Source organism: Euprymna scolopes, chromosome 25 (assembly GCF_053919585.1).
Source record: "Euprymna scolopes isolate OS-2025 chromosome 25, ASM5391958v1, whole genome shotgun sequence".
Classification (NCBI taxonomy): domain Eukaryota; kingdom Metazoa; phylum Mollusca; class Cephalopoda; order Sepiida; family Sepiolidae; genus Euprymna; species Euprymna scolopes.
In genome coordinates, this window is record NC_136506.1 from 63189708 (window position 1) to 63206596 (window position 16889).

The 16889-nt window shown below is 39.9% G+C and overlaps 1 protein-coding gene across 2 annotated transcripts in view; it reads right to left on the minus strand.

Annotated features, from left to right (window-relative positions):
- Positions 1 to 16889, minus strand: part of LOC145247400 (cold shock domain-containing protein E1-like) — a 96954-nt gene that overhangs the window by 15897 nt on the left and 64168 nt on the right. For both annotated transcript variants that reach the window (XM_080109103.1, XM_080109102.1), the window contains one exon: positions 1184 to 1310. In XM_080109103.1, coding sequence (XP_079965229.1) covers positions 1184 to 1310 — 127 coding nt within the window. The remainder of the gene's footprint in view (positions 1 to 1183; positions 1311 to 16889) is intronic.

Here is a 16889-nt window from a genome sequence, read left to right on the forward strand (position 1 = left end):
AATGTATTTTGCATAATCATTATTAGTCTCTCTTTTTCTTAGAAAAAATGGCTCGTACTAAGGTTAATGTACATTAGAGTTCAAAAGATGGTGTTAGTTTATTGATTAGCACAGAACATTTGCAGTGAGCTGGATTCGAAAATAGATTTAATAGATTAGTTGTTCATTAGTTTACAAAAAAGAATAAACAGGTTCATACAAAAATCTTAATTTTGTTTTAAATGATTAAAAGTACTTTTTCATTAATAGTTTGAAGTAAAATCTGTTATAGTGTATATGAAATGGAAGTTCTTAACTGAAAAGTTCTGATGTGCATAGTCACTCTGTAGTGTGCTCAGAATTAGGAAATATGAAATTAGGAAAAAAAAAAAAAATGCCAATAAGTTTTCTTTTCTTTATTTTCAGAAAGTGGTTGAGGGCTCATTGGAACTAATTTGAAAATTTTTAAAAACTTAAATTCCAAAATTGTAAGCCTAGTAACAAATTTCATTATTTGGGCATAATCGGCTGAAAACAAATGGGCATAACTTGGGTTTGAAATGAGATTTTTCATTTATTTACACTTTCTTAGAAATGTATTGATGAAACATTTCTGAAAATTTTTTTAAAAATGTTTTTCCAAATTTTAGGCCTGAAAACGAATTGCCTTATTAGATCCTGAAGTTAGTCACATTGAAAATGACCTAATTTTACTAGATTTATGACCTTTTGTTAAATTTACAAAAAACTTTTGTAAAATTTTAGTTTTTGCAATTTTGGCCAACTTTAAAATGGTCATAAAATTGCTACCAATTCAAATTATTGTGTTAATTTTTGTGTACTTAATCAAAACTTTAATTCATTAGATAAAAAAGTATGGAATCAAAGTAAAAAAATTGGGGAGAAAAAAAAATCTTAAGTTCTTTGAAACCATAGTTGAGATTTGTCTGTAATTTGGTAGAATTCTGATTTTTTTTAATCAATTGAAATGTGAAAAATGTTAGTTGACTGCATTTTTTGTTCTCATCTTTTCATGTTGATCGACACCTGAATTATCTGGATAAATTATTTCTTCAAAATTGTTTACTAATATTCTATTGCCATAAGTATCCTTCACAGAAATATTTAGTAGGTCCACTAAAAGTTAATAATTTGAAAACTGTTCAGGTAGAAAATAAAAATTTATCTTTTATGTCATACTTACTTCAGGAGAAACAGTTCCTTTCGGAAGCTTTTTGATATTTTCAGCACTTAGCTTGGCCCCCTTTTTAGCAAGTGTATATTCTACTTCATCGCCTAAGTTGAACTCCATCGGAACATTTTCAACTGAACTGAAATGTTTAAAATTGATAATATAATTAAGAGACAAATAAATTGAGAACAATTCATAGGATTCGTCTTGATAAAACATTATTAATCAGCAGGGCATTATTGCTGTTGATACGCCAGGTATGCGTGTGCAGAGTGAGGAGGTATGGTAGTGAAACCTAGTCAGAAAGGTTGAGGATACATTGTATTTAGAGAAATTTAACCAGGACCAAACTCAAAGAAAACCAACCTGCCTCCTCCCTTGAGGCTTGCATTTATGAATATCCGCGGGCTTAGAACTAACTTAGCTGATGTTGAATCAGATCTCCTTGTAAACACCCCGGATATCTTAGCATTAAGTGAAACTAACCTTCTCTCCTCCATTCCCTCTAACCACTTTAACATGCCTGGTTATCTCCCACTCTGCCGTAAGGACTCGGACAGACATATGCATGGGCTTGGAGTCTATATTCGTAGCACCCTCCCCCTGACTAGAGAAATAAATCTAGAAACAGACGACCAGGCCTTTATGTGCCTCAGACTAAATATGCAACATAACATTAGCTACTTGTATTTTCTCTACCGCTCTCCCTCAACCCAGGACTGTGCCCTAATTAACAAAGTCTCTGACAGCATAGATATAGCACTCTCCCTCGATACTAGCGCTGAAGTACATGTATTTGGTGACTTTAATGTCCACGACAGTAACTGACTTGGATTCTCTAATTACACAGACGTAACTGGTAGCACAACACATAGCTTTGCTATATTCCATTCCCTATCTCAGACGGTTACATTCTCGACACGTTTCCCAGACCAGCAAGACCAACATGCCTCACTTCTAGATCTATTTCTGACAACAGTTCTCGATGATTGTACAATAAGTGCCCACAGCCCACTCGGGAATACCGATCACGCTGTGATAATGGTAGAAATCACCCTAAATTCTCGCCCTAAAACTGAAGACCCGCTACTCAAAACAACGAGGTATTACAAAAAGGTCGACTGGGAAGTCATCAGGGAACTCATCAGAGATGCCCCATGGCAAAATATCTTTTCTCTCCCAGCTGAACAGTGTGCAAATGAGACCACTGAATGGTTAAAAACTGCAATTGAGGCACATGTTCCCACACTGAAATTCTATAGCAAACCCCACTCTCCTCAATGGTTTACCTCTGCTTGTGCAGCTGCTATTGATCAAAGGCAGCATGCGTTCCGCAGATTTAACCGACAGAAGTTCAGTTCAAACAGACAGAAGTATATAGAAGCCAGAAATGATTGTAAGAGAGTAATAGCGACAGCTAAGACAGATTACACTGAAATCACCAGGAAACGCATTGAAGCACAGAAATTAGGAACCCGTGATTTTTGGAAAATCTACAACAGTGTAATTGTAACCCACGTGTGACTCCCTCGTCAGTTCACCGACTCCCAACGCTGTGTACCGTGGATTTTTCGTTCATGGCCGGATCGTCATTTTCTCGCTAGCGACTGTCGGTGGGGACACACACGTGGTTTCACAAAAGTACAAATATGAACAAAGAAAGGAAAAACACAAACGCCAATGTTCACATATAAATTGACTGTTGGACTTGTGTGTGTGTCTTCTCCCCGTCCTATTGATGTTACATTCGTTTATCTCGTGTTTCACAGTCAACTCTATAACTGTTCAACTGTAGTCGTTATCAACTCCCATCTGTCATCTAGCGCATCTAGATCTCAACTGCCTGTCTCCTGTCTTTGTCTCTCAGGTCGCCCACTCCACCCTGGCTACCGGAAGCTTCCCTTCCCTGTTTTATCAGTAGGTTTCTATTGTTCTTGTTTGCTATTTCCTATCTACTGTTGATTGTAGGATATTTCCGATTTCTTTGTTTATTCCAAGCTATTTCCCCTTCCTTTGTCTATTCCCCCCCTCTCAGCACTTAGTGGCTCAAATCCACCCCAGGGCCACTTTATAGTATCACACACCTCCCATGCCCAACTTGTCATTTATTACATAAAATACGAAAACACAAAATCATATCAACATAAATTACATAAAATTCATACATATTACATGAATAATGAAACACCAGATATATGTCCTTCACTTAAAAAAAAAAAAAAAAAAAAAAAAAAAGCAGAAATTCGGTGTATCATTTCCAAACCAGGACCACAGGTGTGCACCCAACTCTCGGTATTTCAGGGGTATTTGAATATCCTTAAAAAGAACTCTTCAAAGCAATTCCTTTTTTTTTTTACTGGCTCCAGACAACTGGTACAGCTTTTCATACCAGAGAGGGAAAATCAACCCTGCCCTCCCATCCAGGTAGAAAAAAAATAGGAGGAATTTTAACCACCTCCAAAATATTTCGCCCACCAAAAAAAATAAACAGAAGGAATTTTAATCACCTCCACAATATCAGGAATTCGCCATTTCGTCCCAACCTCCCAAAAATAAAAATAAAATCATGAGGAATATTAATCACCTCAAGTGTAACAGCCCCCCCCCCCCCCCAAAAAAAAAATCAGGAGGATTTTTTTTTGGGGGGGGGGGGGGGGGTCACCTCCCACCGGGAAAACTTTCTGCACACACCCCGTAACCTGTTTGGTTTCTCGCCATTTTTTCAATAAGAAGGACATTTTACTTAAATAACACTTACAACATTATTAAAAAAACAAAGTTGCTTCTCTACTGTTTCTGTTTTCGACAACACTAAAACAATATAATTCAACACAATAAAACCTACAACCTGAAAAAAATAGCATTTAACAATTATAAGTCATTTTTTTTTCAAATTTTTCTCATTTCTTGTACTAATCGATTAAGAAGTCCCTGCGCAATTTTACAAGCATAAAACATACGTAATCTTCATCGTTAGAAATACATAAAAATTCACATAAGCATTTTTTTTTTTTTACGCATGACCAAAATGTTTTTCTTTAAAATCAAGATAAGTTTCTTTTTTTTTCTCCTATTCTTTTTACCAACAATTTAAAATATAAAGTTTGTATGCGTGTGTACAGAAAAAAGTGTTTAAACAGTCTCCATTTTTTTTTTGTTTGCATATAGACAAAAAAAAATTTTCACTGTGTCTCTTTGTTTCTTCTTCTTTTTTTTTTTTAATTTATCTTTAAAGTTAAGGGCTTTCTCTCTCCCTTTCCACACAGTACGCATGACCTCTCATTTGTCGGGTCCCACCTGAACTGGGATGAATCTCAGCCGTTGCTCGGACTGTGCTACAGCCTTCGGTTAGTTGGCATTTGGGGCCTCCTCCATGCTGCTTTCTTCCTCATTTCTCGTTTTGGCTAACAATCTACCCTCCTCGATCTTGACATCTCCCGCTAGCATGCCTTGCCCTCGGTGATCCACCTGGCATTGTTTCCTATAAATTATTATTCCTAACGCTACAACTATCATTAGACCATTTACTCCGACCAAAAACCCAACTAGGATACTTGTTGGGTTCCTGCCTCCGCTGGCTCCCCTCTGTCCCATCCTTTCTAACTAGTTCCTGCAAATCTATTTTTTCTATGGGTTTCAGCAATTTAGGGAGCCCACTCCGGGTCACATTGCGAACTGCCCCTACCAACGGTCTCCACAGGCTCATCCATTGACTGGAAGTATTATTCGCCAGTGCCAAGAATGAGTCCTGTATCTCAAACTTTTCCTCTGCCTGGTAGTAGGGCGAAAGAGTAATAGACTTCCCAAAGGCCGAACGTCCCATATGTAATCTCGGGATGGCCCTTATGCTTCTCGCCTGCAGCAATTGTAGCTCCCCAAGATAAGTCTGCATATCTCTACTCCTTGTCTCTAATGGATAGATCTCCTGCCTAAGGGAATGTAAGATACTATGATACCCCTTCCCATTGAGGCCTTGATACCTATCAGCTATTTGTTCTCCCGCTCTCTCTGCCCTTCTTATCTCAGAAACCAATCTCTCTAGCAACAGCCGATACGGATGGAGATCAATCAAGAACGTAATCATCCATTTTGACCTGGTAATTACTACTTCTGATGATTTCTTGAAAACTATGTTGTGGCTATGCTTCAAGGCACTGCAAGGCACCACTAAGAGGAACAGGAGTAAGGCTCTCACACTCGCCATCCTGAAATGCAATAAGGAACCTATTATTGGCGGTCATGCATACAAGCAGTGAATCCCCCCCCCCCATAAAAGAAAAGACCCCCCCCCTTTCTTGTTTCTGAAAATCATTTGTCAGACACTGACTGAAAGGGATACACTATGTTCAAGTGTTCTTGTAGCTCGTATACCCTCTATCAAATTTGGGGGTGTCCACTTTCTGAGTTCCGTCTGTTTCAGATCATCTGCATGCACCTTCCTCGCTTTCCCGGCCAAGTCATCCCATACAACAAAAGTAACGGGACTTGTTTTTATTATTATTCTAAAGTAAGGTTTCCACCTACGGTCCAATTTCTCATGTCGCACATGAGTGTGGTAATATACCGATATGTCTCTTACATCTAACTCTACATTCTGTCGGTCCCTATTGATGGCCTTATTTCTCTTTTTCTGGACTCGCCGCATCCGCTTTCGAGCCTGTGAAAATGTTTTGTGTTATTGTTCTATAAGGCGATGGTGATCCTCGCCCATATACTTCCTGCGAGGCCTTAACAGGTTATCCAAGGACAAAACAACATCACGTCCGAATAGCATGTAGTAGGGCGAGAACTTTGTTGTCTCATTTAGTGAGAACCTCACGCCGGCCAGTGCTTGAGTTAGGTGTACAGATCCCAATTTTCCCTATCCCCATCCGTTAATTTGGACAATATCACCAAAAAAGCAATGAAAGCGCTCTACCTTGGCGTTGCTCTGTGGGTGATAAGGAGACGTGACAATGTGTCTTATGTTCAAACTGTTCAAAGTCTCCCTCATAATCTCGTTTACATTTTCGGACCCATTGTCAGTCACAATCACAAGGGGGCCCCCATATCATGGAAACAGTTCTGTCAGGATCAGGTTAGCAACGGTTTGAGCCCTTTTGTCAGTCACAGAGTAGGCTTCTGGCCAGCTGGTCAGCTAGTCGACAAAGCTGACGATATACAGATTCCCTCGAGAAGTCTCACCATACGGACCAGAGATGTCCACACTAACCTTCTCAAATGGGCAAGCGGGAATATCTGTTTCCTGGAGTGGACTTGGTTTGTGTTTTGCACTCTGACTGGCAGGTGACGCAGCTATTTACATACGCAGTAACCTCTTTATACAGGTTGCCGATGCCCACATGTCCCAGCTCATCATGACACTGGCTCGCTACCTTGCTTCGTAGCACCTTGGGGACATAGAGCCTGGGCCTTACCTCTTCATCTCGACTTGAGACGTAGTACAATAATCCATCCTGTACGAGAAACTTACTTGCCCGTGCCTTGGACATCCTTCCCGATTCCAGAGCTGCTTTTGGTGCCCCAATCTCAGTGTCACCCACACCCTCTACCCCGCACTCTTTAACCACTTGAGATGGTCTGCTTTGCACCAAGACGTCATCATCTATCTCCTCACCATCAGGATGAGCATTTGCTCGATGAGAGTTGATGACGTTAATTTCATAGGCCTTATCATCCACAACGAGTATCTCGCCTATGAATTCCTATTCCAACATCTTAGGAATCTGTGACAGCAAATCTACGCAGGTATTCTCTCTGCCAGACAGGTATTCAACTTTGCAGTTATACCCACTCAGTTTAAGTGCTCACTGCTGGATCTTCTTGTTTGTCCACTCTGCCTCAAACAAATGCTGGAGAGGTCGATGATCGGTTTTAATAATAAAGGTAGCCCCACTTAGATAATAGTCTAGCTTCTGTAAGGCATATACTATAGCGTAAGCCTCCCTCTCAATCGCAGGCCATCTCCGCTGAGTGGGGGAATGCATGTGCGACAAAAAATAGATTGGCACCTCCTCTGGAATACCAGGTATCGGACCACTTTTTCCAGGACAGGGCTGTGTAAGGCAAGCACCAATACACTGCTCGCTGGCATCGGTGTACAGGACCATAGGTTTACTCAGGTCTGGGTAAGTCAACAATGGTACCACCGTCAACTGACATTTAAAGCATCAAATGATCGTTGGCAGTCCACTTGAAGCGGGCATATTTTTTTGTCAAACCAATGAGAGGAGTAGTCAACCTAGAAAATCCTGTAGTAACCAATTGCCCCTATGAATCCTCTGACCTCCTTGACCGTGCAGGGTGCAGGCATCGATCGGATCACCTCAATTTTGTCAGCATCAGGTTTTACACAACTTTCGTTGATAAACCCCAGATATCTAGTCTCCTTCTGCATGAATTGACATTTGGGTAGTTTAATTGGTGACCCATATCTTCTCAGCCGACCAAAGACAGTTTGCAAGTGCTGAATATGCTCCTCAGCACTGCTAGAGAAAATAAGGATATCATCCAGATATGCCATAGAGAACTGCTCCAGGCCCTCCAACACTATTGACATGAGCTGCTGGAAGACTCCTAGTGCATTAGCAAGCCCGAAAGGCATGACCCTAAACTGATATAATCCTTCATGACATGCAAACGCAGCCTTTTTCCTATCTGCTTTGTCCAGAGCTACCTGCCAATATCCAGATCTTAAATCCAGAGTGGATAAGTCTGTTGACTTCCCCAGCAGAGCGAGAATATCATCAATCCATGGCAATGGGTAAGCTAGTGGTTTTGTAATGTTGGTCAGAGCCTTGAAGTCCACGTAAAACCTATTTCCTCCATCTTTCTTGTCCACCACCACCATTGAGAAGCTCCATGGTGATGTGGATCACTCAATTATGCCCACGTCTAACATCTCACGAACTGCCCCTTCCACTAGGGCTCGTTTCTGTAGAGGGGTTCGATATGGCCTTAATTTTATGGGTGGGTGGTCACCTGTGTCTATTTTCGTTTGAATGGTTTTTGTCTGACCCAACTCAGTGTCTGAATTGGCCACTATATCCCTATTTTCCTCCACTAAGTGTAGTATATTCTCCCTGTGCTCCACGGTGACTACTATTTCTTCCTTCTTGATTATAGGCTATGAACTTTCATATTCGACGGTCTCCCTACACTACCATCTCCTGGGGGATTACCGGCAAGGCCCTTCCAACCTTTTCTCCCTTGTGAACCTTTATGGTAGCATTTGCCGTGTTGACCAACACCAACATAATCGGTATGCGACCTGAGTCATTGCCCTCCACTACAGCCTTCAACAAGGCCAACTCTCCCTCACAAAGAGGCAAGAACTTGGTATGTTCTTGGGTCTGGTTCCCCTGTGGAGGATAGACTTCCGCTGCAGGCCATCGCCGTGCGAGGAGGAAGCACAAGATCTTCAGTGGCCATCACCAAAGACTCCCTTGCTCCCTGCAACCCCAGAGATATCTCCTCCTTTCCAACCTTTAGTAGGGCTGGGCTGAAACGGATTTGTGCTCTCTTATACTCCAGCCAGTCTCTGCCCAAGATCATTGATTTACAGAGAGTGGGAGTCACAAAATTTTTGCAGAACGAGTTCCTCCCCTACTTGTACAGAAAGGTGCACCATACCTGAGACCTCGATTTCTCCGTCTGCCTGTACTATTCGTAGATCCGAAGGTTCTAGCAAATTCCTCCGAAATCTGAGTTTATAGAACTCTTCTGATCTGATCATTGATATAGAGGCACCCGTGTCGAATAATGCTTGTTCCTCCCCTCTCCCACCTACATACACCCTGCAAGTTAAATCTGGTTCATGTCCAAATAAGGCGAAGCTTTGGGCCACCCCTACCACTTGTTGGGTGGCCCCCTTCCATTTCTCTGGTCCCTCCTCCAACATCTCTCTCCTGATCCCGCACTCCTCTCCGAGGCACACTCTCTTCATGTGTCCAGGCTGTCCACACCCCCAGCACTTCACCACCCCTGGGCCTAGGGGCTGTCCCTTCCAACCTGCTTCTTGAGGGCGGCGATCCCCCACCATGTGCTGGTGGACGGTATACTCCAAAGCTCCTAGCCTCAACGCAAACCTCATTGCTCTCTCTCAGGTTTTCCTTTCCGGCCTCTACCACTCCATGTACTTGGCTTTGGGAGGCTACTAGTCTGTTGTGCAACCTTAAACTTTTTTGGGCGGTCACGAACGCCTCCGCTAGTGAGGTGGGAGCGGCTCTTACAGTGCCTTCCCTCACAAACGGGTTGCTTAGTGCATCTGCATAAAATTCGGCTAGTTGTTTGAACTGTTTCTCCCTCCCTCTGAACAGCATCCCTATAGGCTAATTTAGCTAGTCTTAAAACTCTACTAGCCAGTTCTGAAAGCGATCCTCCTTCCCGTTGCTTGACCCTCACCAAGGCTCTAGCGGCATGGCCAGGGCCACTTTATAGCATCACATAGTAAATAATGGGCAGTCAACGATTCCCCCACTATCAAACAAAAATGAGGTTGCTTGCACGGCAACCGACAAGGCCAATCTGCTTGCTAGTCGGTTTGCCTCAAACTCCACACTGGACCCGGCACATCACTCCCTCCCCAACTTTCCTTTGCGGACATACGCCACACTAGACGATTTGAAAATGACCCCTTCTCAGGTGCATGGTATCATAAAAAACCTAGACGCCTCAAAAGCATGTGGACCAGATTTCATTCCGGCTGTGTTAATAAAAAAATGCTCTGCTGAGATTGCTTCAGTTTTCTCCAAACTATACAATAAATGCCTTAGCAAATCTTGCTTTCCCGACTGCTGGAAAACCGCTTCTGTGGTACCAGTCTTCAAGAACTCTGGTGAAAGAACTGACCCACTAAATTATCACCCCATTAGCCTCCTCCCACTCTTCGCCAAAATATTTGAGTCCTTAGTTAATCAAGCCCTAGTCCAACACCTAATAGCTGCTAAACTCCTGACTGACAAACAATATGGATTCAGGCAAGCCCGTTCAACAGCAGATATCTTAACTGTAGTCTCTGAACGTATATACCGTCCACTGGACAAAACAGGGGAGGGTAGAGCGGTAGCCCTTGATATATCTAAGGCTTTTGACAGAGTATGGCACGATGGTCTTCTAAGGAAAATTAGATCATATGGTATCACTAGAAGAATACACAATGTAATTAAATTCTTCTTAAGTAAGAGAAAAATCCAAGTTGTCCTCGACGGTTGTACATCTAAACAATATGATATAAATGCGGGAGTACCTCAGGGGTCTATCCTTGGACCTTTATTGTTCCTGATATTCATAAATGACCTCTCATAAAATTGTTTCGGAGATGGGTATATTTGCCGATGACACCACCCTCTATAACAGGCATGAGGGGAAAACAAATGGACACATGTCTAAGGAAATGGCAGAAACACTAGAGGATGACCTCCAATCTGTAGTGGAATGGGGACAATTCAATGCTGCCAAGACTAAGCTTGTTTCTTTAAATAACTACAAGAAACCTTTTCTACCACCAATAGCAATGGCTAAGAATACACTGCCTGAAAGTACTTCCTTTAAACTCCTCGACCTAACGTTTATAGGGAACATGAACTGGAATTGAGAGCATTGCCAAGGCTGCTGCAAAGAAGGTGGGCTCTCTCTCTACCGTACCAGAAAATTACTTACACCTGAAAGTATCCTGTACCTCTATAAGGCCACCATTCCCCCATGTATGGAGTATTGCTGTCACATTTGGGCTGGCGCATCTGCTGCTTGTCTCTCACTCCTGGACAGGGTTCAAAAGAGAGTCGCCAACCTGATAGGTCCTGAACTGTCACCTAGGCTTCAGCCTCTGTCCCATCGACGAAATGTTGCATCCCTCTGCCTGTTCTACAAATACTTTAATGGCGGCTGCTCTGACGAACTGCAAGCACTTGTACCCCCTCGACGTGACTACCCCCGATATACCCGACAAGCAACTAAGTCCCACCCCTTTACAGTAGAGATCCCTAGGTGTAAGAAAGCCTTTTACTCCAATAGTTTCTTCCCCAGAACTGCAAGTCTTTGGAACTCCCTTCCGGGATACTGTTTTCCCAACTGTACTGATATGCAGAAGTTCAAGTGTAATGTGAACAAACCTTTTTCTACTCATCTCCCTTCTTAATGCCTCCGCAAATTGTCCCTGATAGTAGCCCCCTACTTCAAAGTGGCACTTGCCTTGTTTGGGGTGAAGATTGAATAAAAAAAAAAAAAAAAAAAAGAAAATTAAAAAAAAGAAACAATATGAAAATGATGTCATGGATACATAATGGAAGACTGGATTAGAGCTGATGACCTCGGAGGAAGATTAAATCTAAAAAGTATAGAGAGATGTGTGCAGAGCAGGTTTGATCAAATTGAAAGAACTGATGACAGTCCTTGAATGAGTAGATGTAGAAGAGTTGAGGTAGCAGGGTCAGTTGGTAGGGAAAGGCCAAGTACAACACAAGTGATAAGGATTAATTTGTGAGAAATAAATTAGTACTCACGTGGAAGCACAGTACCCAAAATGTTTTATGTCTATCTTATAGGTGCTTTCATTTGCAAGGACCATGATAGTCTCTTAAATTTCTCTTGTTTTTGGATGTTTTAAATTTTTATCTTGATTTTTCTCATGTATTGAATTTTTTTTTTTAATGAAACCTATATCCTCTTTATTTCATTCTACACACTATTTTTTATTTTTTAGAGGAATTAAAAATTTCACCTTTGAAAAAAAAAAAAAAAAAAAAATTTAAAGTTTGTTTTAGAATTTTAAGATTTTTTTTATATTCAAGACATAACATATAATGAGACGGTTGAGACAGGAGGAGAAAGACAAAGAGACACACACACACATACCAATAGAGAGCAAAAACCAACTATTTATACCACCATTAAATATACTTAATCAGTGAATATTTGCCACGTTATTTGAGGGCACATTTTAATACTAATAAAACAGATGGGGGAGGTAGAAACGATTATATTAGTGCCCGGAGACCTCCTTGTGTAGGATTGATGAACAGATTTCAGGTGAAAACATTACCTACTTATGTGTCATGTCGCAATTAGTAAAAATTTCAAACCTTATGGAAAATGAATCAATAGAAAAATAATTACAAGAAAAAATAGGGTGCTTGTGCAGATTAGGGATCTTTTAAACCAACGCATTTCAGGTGAACACATTATTACCCACTTTTCGTGTCAAAATTAGCAAAAATGCCAAAATGATGGAAAATGAATCAATAAAAAAATTATTTCTTTTTAAGGATGCGGGTTAGAAATTTGATTTTAGTAGTGCTTTGGATACCTCCTAAATTCAGGGCTTTAAGTAGACCTCATGACTTGATTTTTTTAAATGCTCACTTATGAAATTGTTTTTGTTTATTCATTATATTTTGATTGAAAATGGTACACAAACTTAATTTTAAAACAAAGTTCACAATAAGAAATGAAGAAATAAGTTTTCACAGAAATGTTAAGCACACTTTTTTAATACTGCTTTGTTATTTATGGTCTCAGACAATAATCTGAAACAAAATCTAGAGCAATAAATTAATAATGTAGTAAGAGACTCAGTAAATAGTATATATATATATATATATATATTTTAAATAGAGTAAACAATATATTGTGGATGCGTTATCGGCAGCTCCCGTTACTCTCGCTTCTCTTTATTTGTCTCTCAGTCCTCATTTTTAATGAGTGATGTTTCTGACAAAGGAAGAAGAAAAAGCTGTTTTCTAGGTTGGCAGTATTTTACGTGAACAGCCGCCAGGGATGTCGGAAATTTTCTGTTTCTATGTCTATCCTTGTAGCCATGTCACTATTAAGGGTGCTGGAGATAAACGTTTTATCTGGGCTGACGTTATCCGCCTGATAGTCAGGGACCCAAACCTTGGATTAACCACTAAGGAGTCTGTCCTATCGGTAGGTGCAAAGTACTGGGGCTGCTGTATTGCCATTTGGTGGATGGATTCTGGACCATGCAATAGTTTCTGGTGGGGCCTCTCGATGCCATATTAGTGGGTAATTGTTATGTCTTTACCTTTTCATGTGCTACAAAAAAAAAAAAAAAAAAAAAAAAAAAAATTCTTCATTTCTATTTCTCTCTTTCTCTCTGCCATGCTTCAGACATGTCTGTCGACCTTGTCCACAAATCCCAACACATCACCATGAAAAGTCTCAATAAAAAACATGATTAAACCTAGATCTCAAACTTCTAACGTAGACCCCCACTACCAGGTCTCCTTCTCTAACATCAGGGGTCTATGTTCTAACCTTCCAGAGGTTGAAACCCAATTACCGGAGACTAAACCAGACATTATTTCTTAGCAAAACTGGCATTGACTGATGATGAGAGGTTCTGTCATGATTTCTCCATTGCTTATGACTTCATTCAGATTGTTCACGAACCCACCTGTGTTCCCGATACTGACGGGCAGTATGCAAGTCTCCTAGACCTCTTTCTCACAACTTGCCCTGAACTGTGTTCAGCTTCTGTTCTGTCTTCACTCGGATCTTCCAAACACTCAGTTGTATCAGTTAAGATAAAAATGAAATGTAACAAGTCCCCAGACGTACCTCTCCATCGTACAGTATATCGATACTCTATGGCTGACTGGGATAGCTTCTGCACATTTATATCAGAGCTACCTCTGTGTTCCATGTTTAAAAAGGATGTGTCCTCTATAGTATCAGACCTGACAGAATGGTTAATTGTAGGTATAGACCGTTTCATACCCTCAAAAAATTCCAGCAAAAACCTGACAGCCAGCCGTGGTTCTCTCCGGAATGTGCTGCTGCCATTGCGCATGAAATCACTTTTTCTATTGCTTCCAACGTAATAGATGTACTGAGACTAAATCCGCTTTCAAAACTGCCAGCAACTACTGTAAAAAAGTAATAAAGGACGCAAGAGAATTGTATGGTCAGTCCGTCAAGTTCAAAATAGCTGAGCAGCGGCTTGGTTCCCACCAGTTTTGGCAAATAGCAAACAATCTTGAACAGAAGCGTGTGCTCTATCCCAACTCTCATAAATGGACCTGAGTTAATCTCGTCAGCATCAGACAAAGCCAAACTCTTTGCCAAGAACTTTGCAGCTAAATCTAACCTTTGCAACCAAGGCTGCCAACCTCCAATATTTCCTCCTGTATCAGAAAACATGCTATGTGATATACAAATATCTGTATGTGATGTTGCCAAGCTAACCAAAACATTGATTCCAGTAAAGCAATCAGCCCTGACAGTATTCCAATTATAGTACTCAAAAGACTTCAACCAGAATTTGCGCTCATACTAACAAAACTGTTTAAACGTTGTCTTACGGAGAATTGCTTCCCATCACCCTGGAAAATCTCATCAGTAGCCCCATATTTAAGAATTCATGTGATCACTCATCTCCCTCACAGTACAGGCCAATAAGTCTCCTGTGCATCATGAGTAAGTTACTGGAATCTGTGTTAAATACAGAAGTAATCAACCATCTCAGCAAAAATAACCTTCTTAGTGACACGCAATAAGGTTTCCGTTCTGCTAGATCTACAGCAGATGTGCTTACAGTTATATCTCATAGGATTAGCGAATCTCTCGACAGAGGCTACCTTTCTAGGGTAATTGCTCTTGACATATCTAAGGCCTTTGATAGAGTATGGCATAAAGGTTTACTTCACAAGATCTCCAGCTATGGTATAGCTGGAAATGTCTTAATTATTAAATCATTTCTCTCTGATAGGTTCATAAGAGTCGTTGATAAGCAGAAGTCAGAAGCTTTTCGTATTAATGCTGGAGTCCCTCAGGGGTCCATCCTGGGCTCAACTCTCTTCCTGATCTACATTAATGATCTTCCAAATCACATCCTTACATCATTCGTAGACATTTATGCTGATGACACTACTATCTATGGTAGCACATCTAAGACCATAAACGAACAAGTTCTCTCCGATTCTCTCTCCTCTGATCTTGAGCAAGTGGTACAATGGGGAAAGAGGTGGCTTGTTACTTTTAATGTATCTAAAACCAAGCTTTTATCTTTACATCATCAAGCTCTGATCCCCATCTGGCATCAACTGAAATGAAGGATTCTCGTCTTGGGGAGGCCTCATGTTTTTACAAGCTTCTGGGCTTGACCTTTACTCCTGATCTTAAATGGAACACATACATTAAATCCGTTGCCAAGGCCACTGAAAAACCGTGGATCCAGTATATATCTCATTGCTGATACAATTCTTTATCTATATAAGAGCCAGGTACGTCCAAGGATGGAGTACTGTTGCCACATCTGGGCAGGAGCTGCTAGAATGGACTTATCCTGCCTTCATAGAGTTCAAAATAGACTCGTAGCCTTGTGGGGGATGTCCTTCTCTCTTCCCTGCAACCTCTTTCTCACAGAAGAGATGTTGCGAGTTTGTCTCTGCTTTATTATTTTCATGGCAAGTGCTTGGCTGAGCTCCATTCAATGGTTCCCCGTCGCCAAACTTTCACAAGAAACACCCGTCTAGCAGAAAACACTATCACTAATTTCCCCCACTCTTTATCTGTGCCTAAACCTAAACGTAGATTCCATGAGCAAAGCTTTCTTAGAACTGCACGCCTATGGAATTATCTTCCGTTTTTCTGCTTTCCAGCTGACTACAATATGGTTGTCTTCAAGTCTAACATAAGCACGTTTTTGATGAGCCGTGCCATATAAGTTAACAAATTTACCAAATCTCCATTACTAACGGCTACTATATTGTCCAATTTCTACTGTACACACTTTACCCCTTATCCTCGAGTGCCCTCTTTGCCTTGATAAGTGGTGATGCCTATGCAAAAAAAAAAAAAAAAAATGCTACATAAAATAGTGCTCATTTCCCTACATGTACATACGATAATGCAGTAGGCTACTTGGAATGTGGTTAATGTTGAATTCAATTTTGCTCAATAGTTTAAATACAGCTGATATATGCAATAATATAATTTTACTCTTGTTAAGTCTTATGTTGAATTGAACAGTGCTCAATAACCTAGATAGACTATATATATTAAATTTGAGAGAAAGAAAATACAGATACAAAAGAGAAATAGAACTAAGAGTGTTAGAAAAACAAAAGACTATTTAATGTTTTTCTTTTTTACTTTTTTTATGGTTTAGATCAGATTTTAATCATTTTTTATTACAAAAAAAAAAAAAAAAAAAAAAGCTTTACTTTGAGATAAAAATAATTTTAACTTGTTACAGGCATACAAAAGCCTTTTTTTTTTTTAAATTAAAATAAAAAATTAAGTAAAATATAATCTTAAATGAGGTACAAGTTAGAAAAACATTTCTTGCAATGCATGAAAATGGTTAAATAAAAAACTTTAAAAATTATGGTACAAAATTTAATTTTAAATTTATCAATTTTTGAAGTTTATTTCTATAAAATATAAAAATTTAATTTAAACTGAATCTAAAACTTACCATGGATTCATTTTATGTTATGTACATTTTGTTGCACTTAAAAAAATTTTAGTTGAAAATTATATATCAGTATCATTAATTGCTAAATAGATAAATTTAATTTTTTTGAAATGCAACAAAATGTACATAACATAAAATAAATCCAGGGTAATTTTTAGATTCAATTTAAATTAAAGTTTTTATATTTTATTTTACAAGTATCATCAGGTCATGAGAATTGGGTTATCAACAACCAAACTGGCTCACCCATATGGCTTGACTGCTGATAACAGTGGAGAT